General features: G+C 43.8%; 2 protein-coding genes and 1 long non-coding RNA gene across 8 annotated transcripts in view; 1 reads left to right on the top strand and 2 right to left on the bottom strand.

The window, feature by feature from the left end:
- The window catches only part of CLTA (clathrin, light chain A), a 42,548-nt gene that overhangs the window by 17,478 nt on the left and 1,104 nt on the right, over positions 1-23,966 (top strand). Inside the window, exons 5-7 of one of the 5 annotated variants that reach the window (XM_005883955.2) lie at positions 4,134-4,187; positions 5,330-5,365; positions 6,328-6,774. In XM_005883955.2, the coding sequence (XP_005884017.1) occupies positions 4,134-4,187; positions 5,330-5,365; positions 6,328-6,499 (262 nt within the window). In that variant the 3' untranslated portion in view covers positions 6,500-6,774. Of the gene's footprint in view, positions 1-4,133; positions 4,188-5,329; positions 5,366-6,327; positions 6,775-22,190; positions 22,319-23,966 lie in introns of those variants that run through there. The other 4 variants (XM_005883957.2, XM_005883956.2, XM_014531467.1 and 1 more) reach the window with 4 other exon arrangements.
- Positions 3-9,051, bottom strand: LOC106724366. The gene is made up of 3 exons (XR_001360129.1): positions 8,338-9,051; positions 7,925-8,039; positions 3-241 (listed from the first exon to the last, which is right to left on the bottom strand). It is a non-coding gene; the product is annotated as an uncharacterized LOC106724366 (long non-coding RNA).
- Positions 13,898-23,966, bottom strand: part of GNE (glucosamine (UDP-N-acetyl)-2-epimerase/N-acetylmannosamine kinase) — a 59,368-nt gene continuing 49,299 nt past the window's right edge. For both annotated transcript variants that reach the window (XM_005883954.2, XM_014531465.1), the window contains 5 exons: positions 21,971-22,100; positions 21,416-21,637; positions 19,468-19,650; positions 16,447-16,563; positions 13,898-15,636 (listed from right to left, as the gene is read on the bottom strand). In XM_005883954.2, coding sequence (XP_005884016.1) covers positions 15,401-15,636; positions 16,447-16,563; positions 19,468-19,650; positions 21,416-21,637; positions 21,971-22,100 — 888 coding nt within the window. In that variant the 3' untranslated portion in view covers positions 13,898-15,400. The remainder of the gene's footprint in view (positions 15,637-16,446; positions 16,564-19,467; positions 19,651-21,415; positions 21,638-21,970; positions 22,101-23,966) is intronic.

Raw genomic sequence — 23,966 nt, 5'->3', positions numbered from 1 at the left:
GTCCATGGTGCTTCTTGGCACAGCTTGTATTCCAAGATTGAGTCAAATCCATTTCCAAAGCCAGGACAGGTTCTCAGCTGCTAATAACTCTTTTAGTGTGAAATGTGTTCGCAGGTTTTCGAAAAAAGCTTGAAATAAAGGTTGCAAGTCTCTTGGTTCATGTGAGCATAATTTAGCTGTTAGCCTTCCCAGTTATAGTGAGTTTAGCTCTTCAACCAAGAGTTTGATTCATATGTACCACCTGTAATGGTATGATACAGCAGAGGAAAAATTATTTCATGGATCAGGTCCATGTGTAAAGATGTAACCCTGAAATGAAAGGCTGTTTCATGACTATAATACCAGGATCTTAGTCTGCTGGAAATGATGATAAATTTCATCATGTTGTATCCCCTAACTACAACCCTGCCCTCTGAAAGGTGCTTCACAGAGGAGTCTGTTAGCGGGGAAATGTGATTGGTAATTAGGTAGCCAAAGAAGGTCGTCCAACACAGCGACTTCAGAATTAAGGGTTCTCTGGGTATTTGTGTCTAAAAAAATCTTGAGTTGACTTTTAAAAAAATGCTCTTGAGTCGTCGGAGGAAACATTCTCGTATTCCCACTGACCAGTAGCTGTGTCCTTGATGCTGCATGCCTAGCGTCCATGAGGAATTGGCTCAGGCAGAGGCAGCGCTGCTCGCCACGGTGTCCGTGGGCTTGCTTTCCCTGCTGGATTGACTTCACTCACTTCAATATAAAGACAGGTTTTGGGGATAGTTTTAATTTTCAAGGTAAAGAGTCTTAGGCTTCTATCCTCAGAGGCAGAAGTGGGTTTAAGTGCCCATCTCTCTGTCAGCTCTATTATATGGAAATTTGCCAAAAAAGAGGGAGCTGATGGCTTTGCCAGCCAGTGCCATTGTGGGGCAACCCTGGTAGAACAGATGGACTGTTTATGTAGCAGTCTTCAGTGATCTCCTGTTGGCCATCCTTGGTTCTGTCATTTGCCCCTCAGATGCCAGGTTTGAGCCTCTGTCCTGGCCACCTTCCTGTGGTGGATGCATTCTCTGTGCTTACTGGTTCCATTTGAAGTTCTGTGATAAGTATGGTGGGACTGCTCTCAGGTTGGGGGCTTCTGCTGAGCTTGTGATCGCTTTGAAGTGCTGACAGGCCAGGCCTCTTTATCTTTTGCTTATTCAAGATGGTTTCCCCCAGCTGTGAGTTCACAGCTCTAAAGAGAGATGAGTGGGTGCTTTGTATAAGATGCTGTTTACCCTAGTGTGTTGCCTTAGCCTATCAGTCTGCTCTGAAGTACTTGGTAAAACTGGTCTGACCCTCCCTGTTCAGGGTCCCTGAGGTTTAAGCAAGTTGACATTCAGATTCTCAGACTTAAAATATTATGTTGGGGATAGGTTTCTCATTGCAGAAATTTTTTCAGGCCAGTTTTGCTAAACTGAATCCCTTCTGTCTGTATACAGAATCGGTTGTCCTTGAAGAAACTGATTACACCTGTTTTTAGGAGCTGAGTCTTAAAGGTTTAGTCCATCTGGGCATTGATTTAGGGCTTGGTGTACTTTTCTTTACGTTGAATTTGAGGATGTTGGGTTGGATAGTCTCAGAGATGAATTTCAGGTACCAGAGAGAGGAAGAGAGTTAAACTTACCACTCATTGGAAACGTAGAACTGTTTAGAAAGCAGATCACTTGCCTTGTAGAAGCCTTGCAGCACAGACAGGGCTGACCCTCAGTGTGTAAAGCTAGTGCCACACTAGCCACTGTCACCAAGGATCAGGGATGGTTTTTACACTTCACGCCAATTCTTCAGTGGCTGAGGTGGAAGCCATTATAGAACCACTTTGGGGACTTCTTCCAATGGCATACACCCTCCCCTGGAGATTTCAACATTGCTTATGGCTCTCCCTTCCCCCATTTAAGCTCGACTTAAACATTAGAGTCCCATGGGACTAAAGTCTCAATTATCTGTTTAAAGTGACTTATCTTTCTCATTGTCTGTCTACAGGTAAATAGTGAATATTTTGAGGAAAGAAAACGAGGGTGCTCAATTCAAGCATTCTCATTTTTACTGGGTGATTCTTGCAGCAACTGGATGTTTTAAGGGGGACCACAAGGATAAGGCAGGGAAGTTTGAAAGAGGAGACTCAGGGTAGCAAGGGCCTCTTTTAATGCAAGTATCTCAGGCTTCTTGCTTGCAGGTGCCTCCGTTGAAGCCTTCAGAGCACATCTGTGCCAGGCACCGTGCAGGGGGCAGACAACAGTCAACAGACCTTGTCACAGCATCTCTAGTCTGTCAGTCCTCAGACTGCATCTCCCTCCTTTTATCCTGAGTTGGGGCCTAAATGTCACTGCACAAGAGCCATGAATTAAGGGACAGTACATGGAAAAGAATTCTCTTTTCACAGGAGCCAGAGGAGTTTTTTCCTGTAGAACAACCCCAGACTATGTCCCTTCCTAAACCATAACAAACATTTCCCCTTTTATAGGTAGCTTTGGTACTGACCTAGCTTCACTTTTCTCAAGGCTTATAAAAGTTTGGGGAATCCGTGATGCTCAGTGAGGCAAACATTTTTTCCATGCCCTCGTGAGTATCAGCCTCCTAAGATGCCCGAAAGCATTCCCCTCCCCTCTCCAGGCTTCCCTGAGCCCCTTCCTGCCTTGCCTGCCTGAGGATTGCTGCTCTGAAGCCCCTCTATCTGGGGGGTGAAGAACAAGCAGGTGGAGGGCCGGCTGTGTTTGTTGTATGAGATTTTCCATTTGTCCTGGGTCTGTAATCATGACAGAGTAGTGCTGTCACAGACCAGCTCTTTTGGGGCTAGCCACAAAGGAGCCAAAGCCTGATATTCAGGCTTTTGTTGTCTTAGTGCTGCCTTGACAGGAGTCATTAAACCTTTATTTTCTTCCAGCAGAAGCAAAACACAGTTGAAATTGATTAGGTTTAGTCCTTGTGTAAACTAAAAGGATTATGGGTTTACAAGCTGGCTTCTATATATAAACCAAAATGGTAAAGAAGAAAGGGTATGTGTGAGTTTAAAAATAAAAAATCACTAGCATTTCCCTTCAAATAAATATGTGAGTTTGTTAATAACCAGGCATGATTGTCCTTTAAAAAAAATGTCCCTTCCACGCCTGTGTCCCAAACTGACCTGGCAAAGGACCGGGCAAGGCTCCTTGAGGGAGGTTCCCTGCCCACCCACAGTGGACGAGGTGGGCAGCCTGGGACAACAGAATCTAAGGCCAGCCTGTCCTCTGTGGTGTAAACTCCTCCACTCAGCATTCTGCCCTTTCCTTTTTGTTTCAGAGCCCTGCCATTCTGATACATTCCTGATGTGAGTGAGAGTTAAGAAAGAATTAAGTGCTGGCTTCCGGGCCTCACCTTGTTAAAGCAGTCAAGTCTGGCATGGACTGAACAGGCAGACAGTCTGTTCAGGGACACAGTAACCCAGAGCCAGACCCTAATCTGCAGTTCTTTCCACCAGACCACTTGCCTCCAGCTGCTTTTTTCTCTAAGGTGGGAATTTTGAAGTGGCCATATGGGTTCCTAAGATACTGGAAATTGATCCCACCCAGGCAGTGTGGGGAAGCAGTAATTGGATAATCCAAGAAAAAACTGACTTTGGGACCTAGCTTGTCTGGTACACCCAGTGATAGTTACTGAGCCTGAGAGGGGGGTGACATGGCTCACACCAGCTGGGAAGTATTAATATGCAGTGAAAAGAGCCAGGCAGCTTTGGTTGGGAGTTCTGCCCGTTGCCTCTTACTGCTGAATAAGTTGCTTCATCTGTAGGCTTCCATTACCTCATCTGTAAAGTGAGGTGAGAACATTTAATATGTTCTAGGTTGCTGGGGTTGAGAACTGAACCAACATAGTGACTGTAAACGGGGTTAGCCCATAAGTAGGTTCTTAAATGCTTGTTGTGGCTGAGGGAAGGCAAAGGGAGAATCCCCGTGGAACAGGCCAGCAGGAAACAGTGCCTGCTGGAGTCTCCAGTGCTGGAACCCTTGCTGGGTTAGGATAGAGCCATGGGAACAGCTTTCCCAGAGAAGTTGTGCCTCTATTGTGGATTTGAGATGTTTCTGCTTCTCAATGTTCTCTCTTTTTTCCTGCCTGCTTGCCTGCCTTTTGGATCTCTTGCTGTCTAGGGTGGCAGATGAAGCTTTCTACAAACAACCCTTCGCTGACGTGATTGGTTATGTGTATGTTGCAAAACTAATTCCTTTTCCTTTTTTGATTCTACTTTTCATTTAGAGTTAATGCACCTTTTATGCCACAAGTTGCTTTGCTTTTTAAATTATTTCAAACTGGCACTTCGGGGGCTAATAGGTGATAAGCTGGGGTATGATCCAATGATTGTCTTGCAGAATCACGACTTCCTACAACTCTGATTGCCATTTTTCATATTCGGGGTTTTGGACAGAAGGAAGCTGACTCCCTTTCAAAATGTGGGTCATTTGTGATCTTGTCTGGGAAGACTTTGGGACTGGAGGGCTCTGACCTCTTGCTGCCACCACTACGCCCCTGCCCTTGGTGGGGAGGAGAGGTAGATGTCCTGGTTAGGAACCAGCCGGGGCAGTATTTTCTACACGTGGTTTCTTCGAAGAATGTGGAGTTGGTTGCCTCTCCCTTGGGCAGAGGGGGTTGTCTCTGATGGGGGCCTGTAATGATTTCTCTATGGTCTTATATGTCAGAAATGGTTTAGTTGCCAACTTGTGATGCCCTGTTCCCTCACCCTTGCTCAGAGAGGCCCCAGCTTCAAGGTCAAGGTAGCCAAAGCTGTCTGATAGGAGCCACTTGGCTTTTCTCCCCAAAGAAAATTGCATCTTCTCTGGAAGTTTTTTTTTTAGGGGTTCATGTTATCAAAGCAGTATTGTTGAAGACTTGGAAACTGTTCTTGCTGTTTCCTCCTTAAATGTTAGGACTAGATTTTGAGTGAAGAAACATGAAAGTGAAATGGAGGAAGAGAGGAATTTGTGGGGAGGGTGGACAACAGGCTGAGAGGCCTAGAGCCTTTAGATATTCATCCTGGTAGAAGACAAAACTGGGTTTCCTGGGCCCCCAGATGTATTTGCAACGAGACTTGTGAAATGCTGGACTTACAGGTGGTGTTGGATTTGATTTTTGCACATTCTCTCTGGAGTAGAAATGGAGACTAGAAAGGTTGAATCTGGGTTTGCTGGGCAGCAGGGTGGCCCAGCAAAGCCAGCTGCACGTTCCCAATCATAAATAGAGTGGCAAGGGCATGTCTAGCTTACTGACCATCTGCATTGAGCTCATTCTCATTTTCTATATCTGACCTAAAGTTTCTCTCCTTGTTTCTTTTCTTCTCTTCACCTTTAAGCACAAACATAAGCCATCCTTGCTACAGCCTAGAACAGTTAAGTAAATCTTTCTCACTGCCCCTAACTGTGTGTGCTCTGCAGTTGCAGTCTTGTAGTGGCTCTGGCTTCAGCAGTGTTTGCCACGGCCATCCCTGTGAGTGCAACCCTTTGTCCCCACAGACCAGTCATCTCCATTGCTTTTGCTTTGCCCGTGATGCTTGTTGAAGTAGATGAATATAGTGTGTCTTCCCTCTTCTTAACCACTGTCCTTTTGAGCTATAGCTCCCACCAGCAGGTTCCCAAGTGGGGGTGGGCTGACCTTGACTGAAAGAATGTTAGAGCAGCATCCTACCAAAAAGCACTTAACATTGATTGGCTCTCCAGCCCCTGGGTGCCCACCCCTGCCACGTGTGCCCTCGGTGTGGTCCAAGGTACCTGGCTGGAGGGAAAATGGCTGAACTGGAGAATGTCCTAACAAACCCCTTCCAGAATGGCTCTAGTCTCTAATGCCTGCTAGCATGGGAGCTTGTTTTGAATTCCCTCTGATGTACCCTGTTTCTCTCCAGCCTTAGGAATAAATCCAGAAGCTGTAGCGCAATGAGTTGTGGGCTTTTTAGAAGTCTAAATTTTCTTGAAACTTAGCACAGCCCAACATAAACTACTGTTCAAGTTCTTGACAAGCCTGCTGCTTTGCTTTTGTTAAAGAAAGCATTGTGTAGTTGGCTAAGGACTTGCTTTTTTAATGCTCTGTATCAGCAGAGACAGACACAGAGAGAGGAGCCCTGAAACCAAACACCTGTATTCCAACATTTTACACAGCAGTCCAGGCACCTTGTGCCTAGGAGAGCTGGCCACGTGTCTGCTCTCGACTCTGACCTGGGCCAAGGGCTGTGATTCCTTAGAAAACCAGAATGCCATTAAGTCAGGCATGAAGATGCAGTCGCTTCTAGAACAAGGCAGCCACCAGGTAGCTCACGGGATTCTACATTAAACCAACATATTTTGTTGTTGCTTCCAGGGCAGCAGAAGAAGCCTTTGTAAATGACATTGACGAGTCATCCCCAGGCACTGAGTGGGAACGGGTGGCCCGGCTGTGTGACTTTAACCCTAAGTCCAGCAAGCAGGCCAAAGACGTCTCCCGCATGCGCTCTGTCCTCATCTCCCTCAAGCAGGCCCCCCTGGTGCACTGAAGAGCCACGCTGTGAAACACTACATCTGCAATATCTTAATCCTACTCAGTGAAGCTCTTCACCTAATTGGATTAATCATGTTGAGTTCTTTTGGACCAAACCTTTTGTCTTTAGAGTTACTCATTGTTTGTGATTGCATGTTTCTTCCTTCAACTGTGTTCTCCCGGGCAGAGAGGAGGGGGAGGTGGCAGCAGGGGGAGGGAAGCCTCCCACGGTAGCATCAACCTGTGCTTTTTGTGCATTATTCTGAGAATAAATTTGTTTTGAACAATAAACATGTAGCTTCATTATTGATCTCAAGATGTGCTGCACTTTGGAGTGAGGTTCAAAGGAATGAGGAATTTACTTTTGTCATTTCTAAGGCCGAGGCAGCACAGTCATTGGGCCTCCACCTCTGCTTTCAACTAAAATAGCTCCAAGTTCCTATTGTCTTTGAAGTTTCCATTTGGAAAGGGAGTTCCCAGGCTAAAAGTTAACCCCTCACCAACCTATATATTTTCTCCCAGATGGCTCTTGTCCGTCCCTTACTTTTAGGGTCTTGGATGGTATATTTCAGTGGCGGCGTCTCTGGGGGTACATAGACTATAGTGAGACCTTACTCCTTTGGCTCCAGCCAGTAAACCTGAGTCAGGGCAGCATTAGTGTGTGACTAGCCCCATTATTCTGGATCCCCGTAGCACTTTGCTCATATTCATATCTCTGGTGTCAAATATTTATCTAATTGCTGGCTAATACAGTAGACACATGTGGCTGTTTAAATTAGAGTTAATTAAAATTAAAAACACATTCTAGTCCTGGTATATTTCATATGCTCAGGGGCACATGTGGTTAGGTATTATCCGTATGGCACAGCACAGATTATAGAATATTTCCAGCACAGAAAGTTCTAGACCACCCTGCTCAACACAACAGATGGTTCTAGGAGGCTGTGTTCTATTCAAGCATCAACACATTTGTTATGTGCCCTCAGAATCCGTCACATTTTAGGTCAGGGGTGGGGAACATCCAGCCTGCATGCTGTATAAGGCCCGAGAAATCATTTAGTCTGGCCCTGCCAAGGCATTAGGGGTGAGTTAATTAAATGTTTGATCAAATATAACAAGCTATTTTTTTCAATGTATATATTTTTTATTTTAGAGCGAGGGAAGAGAGAGAAGCGCTGATGGGCTGCCTCGTGCACTCCCCCTACTGGGGATCAGGCTTGCAATCGGGGCATGTGCCCTGACTGGGAATGGAACCGTGACCTCTTGGTGCATGGGGCAATGCTCAACCAATTGAGCCACCCCAGCCGATAATTCTGTATGGCCCGTGAATGATGTTATAAATATCTAAATGACTCTTGGCAGAAAAAAGGTTCCCCACCCCTGTTTTGGGTGATGGTTCAAGTAACTGATAAAGCCACATTACCGAAATCTGCTTATTTACCTGATATTTCCAAGTTGGAAATTGACATAAACTCCTGTTAATACCACACTCTGGAGGGGGTAGTCTTGCCATTGCCAAGAAGGAAAGTCCACCAACACTCCCACTGCAGTTATGTCTGAGGGGAGAGGAACCACCATTATTTTTCTGCCTACCTCCCCTTTCCAAGCTTCTTAGCTGGGCATTCTTGATCTTGCCCACCTGGCCTCTTTACTCATTTCTTCCCATTAGCCACCCTGGATTGCAATCGAGCACTCACTCATTGTTGTTCACCAACCATTTGTTACTTCTGGGCCTTGTTAATGCCATTCAACATGTCAAAATCCAGTTTAAGAATTAGCTTAAAGGACACCTCTACAATGCCTTCCCTTACTCCTTCCCCTGAGCTCCCATGGCCCTCTATGCCCACAGCTTACCTTTTGGTGTTATTCTGATGGTGCCATCTGGACTGGTCTTGCCTTCCATACCAAATGGGCTTCTTAAGGTGAATGTGACAGTTGTAAAATGTCAGTAAAGTCTCTGACATCCTTCAGATCAAGAGGTGACTGGATAATATGACAAAAGTAATGCCATGTGACTTCCAAGGCTAGGTCATAACAGGCAATGCAGCTTGCCAGCTGATTTGTTGGAACACAAGCTCTGGTAGTCCTTGAGCATCACCCTGAGTCTGACATGCTGTGAGGAAGCCCAAACCAACCTACATGGAGAGGCCCTGAAACTACAAGCAGAGAGAGGTGCCTGGCCAGTCGCTAGTATTCCAGCCTCCTGCTATTCCAGCTCCAGGTACTAACTGGAAGTGCATCAGACACCCTGCATTAGAATTGCCAAGGAGAGCCTTTCCCAAATTCCTGACCCATAGAAACCATGACAGAGTGATTATTGTTTAAGCCTCTTAAGTTTTGAGGTGGCTTGTGACACAGCAATCAATAGTAAGTTGGGATTGCTTCTAAAGCCTACATTACCCACATAGGGCTACATAAAAAGGAGGAAGTTGTTCCCATGGTCTCATCGAGTGCTCAACATTTAGTTTCAAACCGCTTTCTTGGGGCCACTTTGCTTTTTATGTCAAATTTTAAATGTTATTCAACATAGTACTGAAAAGTCATAGCCAGAACAATTAGGCAAGAAAAAGAAAAGGCATCATCCAAATTGGAAAGGAAAAACTAAAACTGTCACTATTTGTAAATGACATGATATATATAGAAAACCCTAAAGCAGCGGTTCTCAACCTGTGGGTCGCGACCCTTTTGGGGGTCGAACGACCCTTTCACAGGGGTCGCCTAAATACATCCTGCATATCAGATATTTACATTATGATTCATAACAGTAGCAAAATTACAGTTATGAAGTAGCAACGAAAATCATTTTATGGTTGGGGGTCACCACAACATGAGGAACTGTATTAAAGGGTCGCAGCATTAGGAAGGTTGAGAACCACTGCCCTAAAGAGTCCACCAAAAAATTGTTAGAATAAATGAATTCAGTAAAATTGTAGGATACAAAATCAATATATAGAAATTTGTTTCTATATACTAATAAGTTATCAGAGAAGTTAAGAAAACAATCCCATTTACAACAATATTAAAAAGAAAATACCGCCCTAACCGGTTTGGCTCAGTGGCTAGAGCGTCGGCCTGTGGACTCAAGGGTCCTGGGTTCCATTCCAGCCAAAGGCATGTACCTTGGTTGCGGGCATATACCCAGTAGGGAGTGTGCAGGAGGCAGCTGATCGATGGAAGTAAAAGATCTGTACATTGAAAATTATCAGACACTGGTGAAAGAAATTAAAGAAGACACAAATAAATGGAAACATATTTTTTTGTTAATCCTCACCAGAGCATATTTTTTCCATTGATTTTTAGAGAGAGTGGAAAAGGGGAGAGAAACATTGATGGGATAGAGACACATCGGTTGATTGCCTACCGCACACGCCTGACTGGTGCCAGGAATCAAACCTGAGATCCTTCAGTCTGCAGGCTAACGTTCTAAACATTGAGCAAAACCAGCTAGGGAGGAAAGATATTCTGTGCTCATGGGTTGGAAGACTTAACATTAACATATCCATACTACCCAATGCATTCTACAGATTGAGTGCAATCCCTATCAAAATTCCACTGGCATTTTTCACAGAAATAGAACAACCCTAAAATTTACATGGAACTACAAAAGATCCTGAATAGCCAAAGGGATCTTGAGAAAGAACAAAGCTGGAGACATCAAGCTCCCTGATTTCCAACTATATTACAAAGCTATTATAATTAAAACAGTATGGTACTGGCATAAAAACAGACACATATATCAATGGAACAGAATAGAAAGCCCAGAAATAAACCCACACATGTATGGTCAATTAACTTACATCAAAGAAGCCAACAATCATATCAAATAAAGGGAATATGCAAACTGACCATCACATGTCACAAAGATGGCAGCGCCCAGTCCCCTCAGCCCTGCCGGAGTCCCCCAGTCCTTTCAGTGCTGCTGGGGGGGTGGTGGCAGGCATGCGGTGCCGCCAGACCCACCCTCAGTTGCCCAGGCTGGGCCCAAGGCACAGACAAGCCTCAGATGGCGGCTGCCCAGCCGCCCAGGGCCGCCCGAGGCTCAGGTCACCAGGGCCGGCCAAGGCTTGCGCTGCCAGCAGTAGCAGCAGCAGAGGTGTGATGGGGGCGTCGCCTTCCCCTGATGGAAGGGTTGTCTCCTGCCCCTGAGGACTCCCGGACTGTGAGAGGGGGCAGGCCGGGCTGAGGGGACCCCCCACTCCAGTACATGAATTTTCATGCACCGGGCCTCTAATATACAATAAAGGACAGCCTCTTTCATAAATTGTGTTGACAAGGAAACTGGACCACTCTCTTATACCATACACCACAATAATTAACTCTCAATGGATTAATGACTTGAATGTAAGACCTGAAACCACAGAACTCCGCAGGAAACATACACAGTTAAGCTCCTTGACATCTGTCTTGGTGAGTGATGATTTTTTTTTTTTTTTGTATTTGACACCAAAAGCAGAGGTCACAAAAGCAAAACTAAACATGTGGGACTACATCAAATTGAAAAGCTTCCACACAGCAAAGGAAACCATCAACAAAATAAAAAGGCATCCTACTGAGTGAGAGAAAATATTTACAAATCATGTATCACACAGTGTTAATATCCAAAACTGAGTTTAAAGAACGCATAGAACTCAATAGCAAAGAAAGCCAATCTGATTAAAAAATGAGAAGAGGGCCCTAACCGGTTTGGCTCAGTGGATAGAGCGTCAGCCTGTGGACTCAAGGGTCCCAGGTTCGATTCTGGTCAAGGGCATGTACCTTGGTTGCGGGCACATCCCCAGTAGGAAGTGTGCAGGAGGCAGCTGATCAATGTTTCTCTCTCATTGATGTTTCTAACTCTCTATCCCTCTCCCTTCCTCTCTGAAAAAAATCAATAAAATATATTTAAAAAAGAAAAAATGAGAAGAGGATCTGAATAAATATTTTTCCAAAGAAGACATACAGATGGCCAACAGGTACATGAAAAGATGCTCAACATCACTAACCATCAGGGAAATACAAATCAAAACCACAATGAGATACCACCATACACCTATTAGAATGGCAACTATTAAAAAAGACAAATACTGAGTGTTGGAGAGGATGTAAAGCAAAGAACCCTTGTGCACTGTTGGTGCAGCCACTTGGAAAACAGTACAGAGATTCCTCAAAACATTAAAAATAGATCATAAGCCCTAACCAGTTTGGCTCAGTGGATAGAGCGTCGGCCTGCGGACTGAAAGGTCCCAGGTTCAATTCCGGCCAAGGGCATATGTACCTGGGTTGCGGGCACATCTCCAGTAGGAGGTGTGCAGGTGGCAGCTGATCGATGTTCCTTTCTCATCAATGTTTCTAGCTCTCTATCTCTCTCCCTTTCTCTCTGTGAAAAATCAATAAAATATATTTTTAAAAAAATAGATCATAAAACACAGAAATTCCACTTTTGAGTGTCTAAAGAAAACTAACTCAAAAAGTTATATGCGCTCTGTGTCCATTGCATCATTATTTACAACTAGAGGCCTGATGCACGAAAATTTGTGCAAGAGTAGGCCTTCCTTCCCCCGGCTGCCGGCACTGGCTTCCCTCCTCTGGCCGCCCTCCAGTACCCGGGCTGCTTCCCTCCTCCTGCCACCCGCAGGCACCCTGGACTCAGGCTGGCTTTCCTTCCGCCCTGGCTTTGTCAGGAAGGACATCCAGAATGACGCCTCGAGAGATGATGTTAAAGATGGCGGCGGTATAGGCAGACGCGTCCCAGGTCTTGTCCCGGAGCAAATGGAGTAAGCAGCTGAAACTAATAACACCCACCCCGAATTGGCGAAATTACTCAGAATGACGCCTCAAAGAAGTCTGGTCTAATTAGCATATTACCCTTTTATTATTATAGAAAATAGCCAAAATATGGAAACAACTTAAGTTTCCATTGACAGATGAATGGATAAATTGTGCTGAACACACACACACACATTCACACACACTAGAGGCCCGATGCACGAATTCATGCATGGTTGGGGTCCCTCGGGGTGGCCTGTGGAGATGATCGGGCCCCAGCTTGCAGCCCCACCCCCCGCCGCTGCCACTGGTCGCTGTCTGTGGAGTGATCAGTGGGGCGATAGGGCCCCCGCTCACACCCACCTTGGCCTGGCGCTGCGCTCACCTGCTCCACCATCCCACCGCGGTTCTGCTCTCGTCGGGGCCCATCGGGACCGGCAGCACCTCTATTGCTGCCCGCTGCCAGCACCGCAATGCTTGCCATGTTCTGCGCCACCCCCCGGAGGTCAGCACACGTCATAGCAAGCAGTCGAACTCCCGGTCTTCTGATTGAACTCCTGGTCAAACGACCGCTCAAGAGGACAATTTGCATATTAGGCTTTTATTATATAAGATAATGATTATTCAGCCATAAAAAATAAAATCTTGTCATTTGTGACAACATGGATGAACCTTGAAGATACTATGTTAATGAAATAAATCAGACTGAGAAAGAAAAATACTGTCTGATCTCACATATGGAATCTAAAAAATAACAACAAACCAAGTTCATAGGTATAGAGAACAGATTGGTGGTTGCCAGGGGTGGGAGGGTAGATAGATGGTGGGTGAAATGGGTGAAGAGTCAAAAGTTATAAATTTCCAGTTTCAAAATAAGTAATTCATTGTGGATGTAATATACAGCATGGCAACTGTAGTTAGTAACTGTGTCGCATATTTGTTGCTGAGAGTAGATCTTAAAAGCTCTCTTCCCAAGAAAAAAAAATGCTATAACTATATATGGTGACAGACTGTGATCATTTCACAACATATTTTTAAAATGTTATCTAATAATGCTTTCAATTATCAAAGTTATTTTTCTTACAACATATTTTTAAAATGTTATCTAATAATGCTTTCTATTATCAAAGTTATTTTTCTTTTGGTTAAGAAATCCATATTAGATGACTTAAAGAAATTACATGACCTTCAGAAAGCAATGCAAAAATGTAAATCTCTTCTGGGAAGGGAAGTGCTTTTAGCTAGTGAGTTAATTTAAGAACAAAACAAAAGTGCTAGGATTTCCACAAGGACATGTATTTATTTTTTCTTTAGAATTTGGCTCAGTAACAAAAACATTGACAATAAAATAAATTAAGATATGATTATTAACCATATGTAATAATTATGTTGGAATATATTAGTCTCCCCATGAATTTAATGAAAACTAAGATTGGGTTTTAGATTCAGTACCATCCTTCATATATTTAGGTAGCAATGAATTATCTGATGTATAGAGTGGTTACATATTTCACGAAGGAACATCTGATGCCCGTTCACTGTACACCCTCTTGCCCCAGACACTGTTGGCCGAGCAGACTACTTCCCTCCCAGGAATCACTGGGAATGTTTCAACAATAACCAAGACCTGGACTATTTAAGGGCTGGTAGAGTTCTAAGAATTAATCTATTTTTTTTTCACATTAACCCACTTCGAAGGAGAACAAATGTAATATGGATTACTTAGCTTTATTTTATATTGCTAATACTGAAACAATATTATAGAAACCTTGCAGTTCTCCTAAAGTAATAAAACAATTTGAAAAAACATATGTATAAGCTTTTCTAGCTCATTTAAAAGTATCCATAAAACCTATCACTAGTTCAAATATTGTGCTCCTAAAATTTACACAGTACAGAGGAATATTTGATTCAATTCACTGCTTACACATTATGCCACGAATAAATCGAGTTATTACTACTGAGATATTTTTATTAAATAAAGCTTTTGATAGCCTGCAGTAAATTAGAATATATTCACATTTTGAAAGCTTTTTGATATGAGAGGTTATGTAGCTTAGCAGAAAAAGCACAGGGGATCTGGGATCAAACCCTGTCTCTTAAGACTCACTAGCCACATAGTTTTAGGTATGTTTAAACATTAAGACAATTTGAAATTCTTTAAAATGGGAATTAAAACACCTATGTCACAGGCTGCAAGAATTTAGAATAATATATTTGAGGCACACCTAGTTCAGAACCTGGCATACAGTAGGCACTTTATAAGTGGTGGTTATTAGTTTTTCTTCCAGGTTGTAATTGACAGCAAGAACCGTAGCCTCTGTATCATGAAAGCATGGAATCTTACTGAGCCGGAATCCAGATTCAGACGTGGGCTCTAGGTCTGACACAAACACTGCCATGATAGACACTCCAGGGCCATATTCAATGTAGTATGAAAGGCTACTGAAGGGAGAGGTGTCTGCTTGTCAATAGCAACAATCCTTTTGAGATGGTTAATCTCCTTCAGAGACTGTAAGTCCTCATGGGTTCTCAGGTGTCCTTAAGAAGACAAGGTCACTAAGGCCACTGTCATTCAGATCCCTGGTCTAAGCTGCTCAAGGTTCTGTGAGAGTAATAACAAATAATTTTTGGGGTGACAAATATGTCCAGTATCATGATTGTGGGAATGGTTTCACAGGTGCATACATATACTGAAGCTTATCAAACTGGGCACTTTAAAAACACCTCAATAAAACTTTTTTTAAAAAGTTCACTTAAACCTTTCATGGTGAGATTTCCTTCTGTGCCGACTAGATCCCTTTCTGTCATCTAAGTTTAGGGAGGAAGGATTAATAATCCAAACTCTAGTATCAAAGTCACATTCCCAAGCAAGACCTGCTGGTCTGAGTGGTACATCTAGTAAGCAGAGGTCTAAGGCTATTGTAGCTCCTTTTGACACAGAAAACTGTGAGTGATATTTATAGGGTGTGAGCTGAAATGACCCCAGAAAGAGCAGCAGCTACAAAAATGGGGGTTGGGAAAGGTGACTTTGGAAGAGGAGACTAAAAGCACAAACTTCTCTGCAAAGTCACCTGCCAAATACTAAATTTAAATATCAGATTTGCTTTTTAAGAAATGCACATCTCAAAGACAACCTGAGAGTCTCTGTCGGTGACCACTCCGGGGAAGCCTAGTAGATCCTGCGTGTTGTGTAGTCCAAAACCATGCTGGCGGCTCCAAGCAGGGCAGGATCCACCAAATCCGAAACCACCACGTCCACATCCTGAACCGAGGACAAGGCTTGCTGGCGGATGACGTCCTTGACAGTGTGGATATAGTGACTGGCTAGGACTCCAGAGAGGATCACAAGGGAAGGATTTACAGTGTGGAGGATGTTCACAACCCCAAGACCCAACGCTGTTCCAGCTACAGAAAAATAAAAAACTAAGTTTCAGGAAGAGAACTAAATTAAAAATGCCGAAGAGGAAGATGGAAAAGAGCCAGCAGCCAGGAACATCCACACTATGTAATAAAAAGTACCTGAAGCCGTACTTTTAAAGCTATTCATGATTTATTTATTTTTTTTTCAGAGAGAGGAAGGCAGTAGAGAGGGATAGAAACATCAATGATGAGAGAGAATCATTGATCAGCTGCCTCCTGCACTCCCGCCCCCCCACCCCCCCCCCACACACACACTGGTGTTCAAGCCCACACCCCAGGCATGTGCCCTGAACAGGAATTGAACTGAGACCTCCTGGTTCATGGGTTGAAGCTCAACCACTGACCCATACTGGCCAAGCTCATGATTTATTCTGACTATGAGAAAATAATCATGAGATACTTTGGAAAAAAGCTGGGTATAAAATGGTATGTACTGTACTTTATGGTCTCAACTATAAAAAAACAGAAATACTGGTAGGAAATGTTAATAGTTGATATCTCTGAAACTGTAAAACTGAAAGTGACACTTTTCCTTACTCATATTTCTCTAAATTTCGTATAAAATGAACAGGTTGTTTCTTCATAGTCTTTAAACTAAGAAACAAAAAATTCCGCTTAAAAAGACAATGCTGCCAAATACCTTGCAGGCAAGTCGCTTTCTCCCAGTAAACAGGAAAAATGCCTCTGAGTAACACTCCAGAGCACCAGTCCTGAGGGAAGTTGAACATCTGGGGGAGCCCCAGGTGGTCTCAGGGCCTGTCCCCTTTGGCAGAGCTGCCAGGAGCTGACACTCACCTGTTCTCAAGATGCTCTGGGCTCTCACGTTGCCAAGTTTCGCAGCTTGGATAAGATGAAGTGCACCCACAGCTTCGTCTTTTGGCACTGACATCCCTTCCACCAAGAGCAGGTCTTCTGTTTGAGCAGAGGTGAGGAGGAGAGACAGTCAATAATGAGCTGTGGCAGCCCTGTGGGAGGCCAAACTACAATGGTGCCAGTGGGCAGCGAGCCGCCAAGTGAGAAGACAGTATTTTCACATTTGCAAAGCTCATCATTCATAAACATCCATATGCATTCCCCAGAGGCCTCTGTTGCCCTCTCGTTGCCCGCTTATACACTGCCCAAAACGTCCCTCACTAAAATCCTCAGTTCTGAGCTGAACCACCTCCTCCCCTCTAGCATTCCCACTTCTCACTTCCAGATGAAGCAGAGCCCTTGCAGTGCTTCCCCCCAGCAAATCCATCAGACTCCTCTGCACTCCTCCCTCTCCTTATCCAGCCCAGATGCAATGTGGCATCACCGGCCAGTGCCCCGCTTTCTATGGAGGAAGGCACAGCACCTAGGAAACAGCACAGACCTGGTTCAGCTGCCAGCTCTGTCATTACGAGCTGCACAACCCTGTCCACTTCATGTCACCATGTATCTCTTCTCTGTGAGACTGAGATAATATACTAATACCCATCCTAGCAGGATTATTTTAGGGATTAAATGACATAATGGACCATAAAGTATTTTTAGTTAAATGGGGGCCAGACTAATGGTAAATAAACAGTAGGTATTTCTGTTATCTATAGTCCTTTTTTTCTGTCCCTCACTCTGCTAGTCACCAACTCAGATCAACCCGCCTCCTTCTCTATTATACATGGGCTCTGATGAGAGAAAAGCTAAACCATGCAGACTGCTTACTAAATATCACCTGGTGGTCGCCTATCTCCTGGGGGCCCTCACAGCTGCCTCTTCTAAGGCTTCACCTCCTCAGACCTTCTTTCCCTGCCCACCCCTCACTCTCACCTGACCAAGACATTTCCGTATTCCTGACCTCTCAGATAAATAAAGGACAGGCAGGAATTCCTTTACTTTTCAGCCCCCAACTAGAAGCAGGTTTGTACATGCACACCTTCATTCCTTCGTTCCCTCTCTCTGGGCCCTCTGCCAGGCTTTGCACTCATCTCTTCCCCCCTCTTCAAGGGCCTTTCTGTAGGGACCATCCTTTCTCCCCTGCATTCCCAACCGTTGCTTCCATTTCCACTGCCTCCTTTCCACCTGCACATGCTAACAGATTCCACTTCTCCCCTCTTCCTCAGTGTAGTTAGGCTTCTGCTTCCACTATTTGACTGAAATTCTTTAAGATAGGCATTTGCCGCCCCCCCCGGGGGGGGGAAGAGGGGGTAGAAATTGATTCTTGGGGGCAAAAAATCTTTTTATACAGAGAGTACATAAACAAAGAATATATCTGTGGTATTAGAGTTTCATGGGGTGAGATGATTAGGAAAAAACATCTAAGCAGGTTCCTTATCAGGGGTGATAAAAACAAGGTTGAAAAAAATACTTCAGGGCTTCAAGTGATGTCCTCATGACCAAAACCAAAGAACGTTTCTGATTTTCTCTTACTCATGAGCAGCATTTGACACTACAGACTACAATCTCCCTGAAACACTTCCACTTTTGGCTTCTGTGATTTGACCCTTTCCTGGTGTTCCTCCTACTCTGCTGTTTTGCAGGATTCCATTCTTGACTTGCATCATTCATTTCCCTTTCAGAGGTTTAACTGTCACCTCCATGCTGATTCCCAAATCCCTACCTCTAACCTAGTCCTCTCTCTTGAGCATCAGGCCCCTGTAGCCAGCTGCCTCCTATGCATTTCCACCTGCATATGGATGTCCTACTGGTACCAAACTATTACCTTCCTTCAAAACCTGTTCCCCAACTTGTCCATCCAGAAAACTGGAAGTCACTCTGTAGAACTGCCCCATTTAAAGCTATCCTCTATTCAACTACCATTTTCCTCCCAGGAAACAAAAATTTACAATTCAGTGAAGAATCTAAAATTCAGATCTGACTGTATCTTTTCCCTAAAATTTTTCAGTGGCTTCTCTATTAGCTGCTGGTTCTGGCTTACCTCTTACTACATGATACTCTGCCTTTATGCACCAACATCACTGTCTCCCAAGCTTGGAAATGTTCCCGTGCCCATTCAGACTTGCCTCACTAGTGCTATTTACCCTCTGACTCTCGACCTCTCAGGACAGCACCCTAACACTCCCTTCACTGTATGGAGAAGGTGGGAGGGAACGCTGGTGTCCTTATATGCATCTACATTTCTTGGCCATCATTCTCTCTGCACCTGAGAAACCATATTATGATATTATGATATTAAATGACTCCCTCTTGCATTAGAATGGAAACCATCTTGACTTTTATAACATCTAGAAACAGCATTAGTTCAAATAGACCTTTTAGAATTCAAAAACTAAAATATGTTCCTCCATTTAATTCTTCATTGAAATGTGTATTGATGTGTATTAAGCCCCTGTGCTAGAAGCTTAGAAAACAAAAATGAAAGACAGCCCTAGCTGGTTTGGCTCAGTGGATAGAGCGTTGGCCTGAGGACTGAAGAGTCCCAGGTTCGATCCTGGTCAGGGCACATGCCAGGGTTGCGGACTCAATCTCCAGTAGGGGGCGTGCAGGAGGCAGCCAATCAATGATTCTCATCATTGATGTTTCTATTTCTCTCTCCCTCTCCCTTCCTCTCTGAAATCAATGAAAAAATATATATATATTTTTTTAAATGAAAGACATCTTCCCCACTCCCCTGGAGCTCAGGACCCCTGTCCACCTCCACCCCTGCAGAGGAAGAGTGTTGGCATGGGTCAGGACTAAGGAAGCTTTGGAGCTTCAATATTAGAGAGCCCCACTCGTATTCTAGGAAGGGAAAAGGTTAAGAGCTTGGGTTTCAGTGCTCAGCCCCCTTTGGAATACCTACTTTGAAATATTTTTCTACCATTTGGCTATTTAATCCCTCAGAAGAAAGAAACCAACCGTCATGTAGCTTTTTTGCTTCCTTCTGCAAGGCCATTCCAGAGGCATATGCTTCAATGCATCCATGGCTTCCACAGGAACAATCAGGCCCATCTAGAGACACAACAAGGTGGCCAAGTTCTGCAGCACAGAAGGAACTTCCATGGATCAATTCATGCTGATGGATGATTCCCCCGCCAATTCCTACAGAGAGACAGCAATCCTTGAGGTGGCTCTTCATTTGAGACAGAAAACTGATATGGCAATGCCTCATCTGTTAAGGAAAGCTTTGGAATGTGAGGTTCTATACAGTGCCTACTTTCCTAGTAGCTGAAACTTACTAAGTACCAAAACTTTATTTGGAATCATCTTGGATGGAAATAATTTTAGCAGATCCTCTGATACCCTGTGTTGCATCTGCTTGACTCACCTTGTGATGACAGACCACCTCAAGTGCACACTGTCCACTGTTCTCCCAGAGGCTTTCTCCAACACTAAAGAACTCGGTCAACCATGCAAGCACAGTGCCCAGAGGCAACCCTCAACCAAGACAAGACAGGAGCCAGCAGACCCAAGTGGACAATTCTGGATGGTATTCTGCAGGCTTTTGGGGAGGTTCCAGTAGATTTCAGACCCCACTGCCCTCAAGACAACTTTGATCATGTCTCCTCTAGTGACTCTCCTCCTACTCTCTTCCCACTCCCTCACTCCTGCTTCCCAGGATCACTGCCAAAATAAAATACCCACACCTAAATCCTTGTCTCAGACCCTGCTTTGGGGGCAGACAATCTTTCTAAGGTATCAAATACCTCCTACTTTCTTAAACAGAATATAAATATGATTTTGCCTCCTCTTAATACTGTGTCTAAAAATTTTTGATTCAGGAATTATTAATATCAATGACTGTCTTGTTATGGAATTTGGGAGTTACTGAGGAGTAAAGGCCATTCTGCCTTAGCAGGCTCTGCTTTTTAGTTTTCCCGCCATCTATTACTTCTGGTGGCACCTATTCTTCAATGCCCACCCCTCTCATTTGCAGCTTATTAACTACTCTGTGCCAGGAAGTGATAGCCAGACTTGTGACACTGTGTTCAAGACTAAGAGAAGAAGTATATGAGCTTAAAGGGGAGGTAGTATAATGTAGAGTTTAAGAGCACACAAGTGTTGAAGTTGGGCATATCTAGGATCAAATGCTGGCTAGACCATGTATTAGCTGAGGCTTCCTCATTTAAAAAACAAATTGGGACATCAGCAAAAATGGCAGAGTAGGAAACTCCAAAAGTGCATCCCTCCACTAAAGCAATGACTAAACTGGCAACTTCTTTGGAACTCTGGAAACTAAACAAAAGTTTGCAACAACCAGGGGAATGCTTTATCTGAATATTAGTAAGAGCTTCCTGGCATTTTCTGGTCCCATTAATCCCTCGGCCTCTTCCCCCCGCAACCTCCCACCACACACACACACAAAAATTGGCAGTGGCCTTGAAAAGCAGCCCACGTTCCCAGTACAGATGGCAGTACTAGAGGGAGCTGAACAAACCTTATTCTTAAAGAATTGTGGTGGTTTATTTTGACCAGCTCAAAGGGCTTGCCTTTATCTCACCTACCTCAGAACTCTCCCAGGGCCCAGGGGGCTGCACAAGGGGCATTTGTCAAAGGCATTTAAAGGCAAAATATACTTGGTCTTTGCTGCTTAGGGAACTGGGTAACTGGGGGCAAACAATATACTAACCAAACACACTAGGAGGAAAAGCTGGGGGATGAGAAGCTTTGGGGAGGAAGGGGTATGAATAGCTCTGACAAGCTCCTGAGATTTTAGAAGGCCACAGCCATGCTCAGAAACGACCTGAGCAGACCGCAGCTCTCCTGTGTGGCTCACTCTCAGGCCCTACTCAAGCAAGTTGCAAAGTGTTAAAGGTGTGCCCCAGCACACACTCTAGCTCCTGAAGCAACCATCCCCTACTCTTACCTGTGCCTGTAATAAATGTCACAAAGTTTTCCAGGCCCTTTCCTTGGCCAAATTTCCTTTCCGCCATGGCGGCACAGTTGCCATCATTGTCTACCCACACGGGGAGATGCAAAGTATCAGACAGGGGAGTCCTGAGGTCCACAGAGTTCCATTCTTGGATCAGATTGGTTGAATGCAGCACAACTCCTTCCCGAGGATTTACACGGCCACCTGTGGAAATACCTGAGCTCCACCACAAACACAAACACAGGCAAAGTAACTCTAATTAGCAATCTTAGAAAAGTGTGCCAACTTTCTGGGCTTGGAACACAAATTAATTCACCCAACATATCCTAAGACAAATATTATGAAGGACTGCAAAGAAATGACAAACAGTCCTGAGCTAAATCTATAGTTCCCAGATATACAGTACTAACAATGCTTTTCCCATAATGCTGGTTGGTGGCCACAGACAGGGCCTGGAGACAGGGACCTGATGTTCGGTCATGCAGCAGGACTTAGTAAGTTTTGTACATTAAAATGAACATTTCTTGGACGTGTAATTCACAAGCTTACCTATGCCCAAAATTCTGCAGTTCAGTTTTACAGCTTCTGCTGCAGCTTCTACACACATCTGTAAGATTAAATTAATCCTCTCTTCATAGGTTCTAGGATTGAACTGAGTATACTTCTTAACTATTTCACCCTAAAAGAGAAGAAACAACACCTTCTGTCTCACTGGTCTTCACTAAGAGCACACACAGTGAATCTTTTGTCCTTTTTCACAATGTATCAGACACCGCCATAGGACAGTAAATCTACAGATTTCGATGACTGCTTTAGAAGGGAGCCATTGTCTGGCTTGGACCAGCCCCTGGATACACCAAAGTCGTTTTCTGGGCAGTCTGGGATATGACTGTTGAGGTAATGACAACTCCAGAGCCAATCAGATGACCACCCCTCCCACCGCCCACCCATTTTTTTTTTTAAGTTTTTTTTTATTTTGGAACTGCCTTTATGTACAGGCATCATTAAAAAAAGCACAAAAAAATATGGAACGCTTCACGAATTTGCGTGTCATCCTTGCGCAGGGGCCATGCTAATCTTCTCTGTATCGTTCCAATTTTAGTATATGTGCTGCCGAAGCGAGCACCCCGTCTCTTTTTTAAAAAAATTTTTTAAATTGATTTCAGAGAGGAAGGGTGAGGGAGAGGGAAATAGAAACATCAATGATGACAGAGAGTCATCAATAGGCTGCATCCTGCACGCCCCCCACCGAGGATCAAGCCTGAAACCCGGGCAGGTGCCCTAACTGGAAATCAAACCATGGCCTCCTGGTTCATGGGTCGACAACCACTGAGCCACACCAGCTTAAGCATAAAGTCAATGTTGGCTAATCTTAAGCATAAAGTCAATGTTGGCTAATCTTAATTTTCATTAAAAGGTCATATTTTACTTTTTCAGGTTGATAAATTTTCCTTGCTTAAATACTGAGGCAACTAAGTAAATTTCCTTAAGTACTTAAGCTTTAATCACCTCCCATAACTGAAGCCAGTAATGGTATGGTACCATGATGTTTACATTACTGTGTTTTCTGATATGCTTTAATACCATCAGGGATAGTCCCTCCTTATTATTCTTGTTTTTAAATTTTCTTTGTTCTCACTTGGGCATTAATTTAAGTAAATTTCAGAATAATGATGTTAAACTTTTAAAAATTTCATTTAGCTCTAGCCAGTTTGGCTCAGCAGATAGAGCATTGGCCTGTGGACTGAAGGGTCCCAGGTTCAATTCCGGTCAAGGGCATATGCCTGGGTTTCGGGCTCGATCCCTGGTGGGGGGTGTGCAGGAGACAGCCAATTAATGATTTCTCTCTCATCATTAATGTTTCAATCTCTCTCTCTCCCTCTCCCTTCTTCTCTGAAATCAAGAAAAATATACTTAAAACTAAATAAAATAAATAATATATTCAAAACTAAAAAATATATAATGGAAAAGTGCTTTTTTAAATTTTCATTTAAATGTTGACTACGATTATGTTAAATTTATAAGTCAATTTGGAAAGTGCTGACATTTAAAAAATACTCAGCATTCCCAACCAGGATATTTCTTAAGTCTTTACATTTTACAGTAAAGTTTTATAATTTTCTTTACATAGATCACACAGTTGTCTGGTTTTGATTATTCATAGATGATTCTGTTATAATATTCTGAATAAGATCTCTTTTTCCACTCTTCTGTTGTTAATGGATTTTTATACATTTACAAAGGTTAGAGTGGTCACTAATCTATCTATATATATAAAAGACTAATATGCTAAGTGTCCGACCATCCAGGTAATGACATCATGTAGCAATGCCCGGCTTCCTCTCCCTAGCGACTAGCGTCCTTGGATTTCTTCAGCCCCAGGAACATGACTTGCTTTATAGCCAAGTGGAAACATTTCACACTGTAACCAAATGTCTGTGAAGCATTTTCCCGTGCCTCATCTCATTTTATCCTCACAGTAGTCCTGGATTAGGTAGATAGGAGACTCAGTGGAATCCTATTTTCTTTTCATTAGCCAGAAAAT

This window comes from Myotis brandtii, unplaced genomic scaffold (assembly GCF_000412655.1).
Source record: "Myotis brandtii unplaced genomic scaffold, ASM41265v1 scaffold806, whole genome shotgun sequence".
Lineage (NCBI taxonomy): Eukaryota > Metazoa > Chordata > Mammalia > Chiroptera > Vespertilionidae > Myotis > Myotis brandtii.
This window is presented reverse-complemented; position numbering and strand designations above follow the sequence as displayed.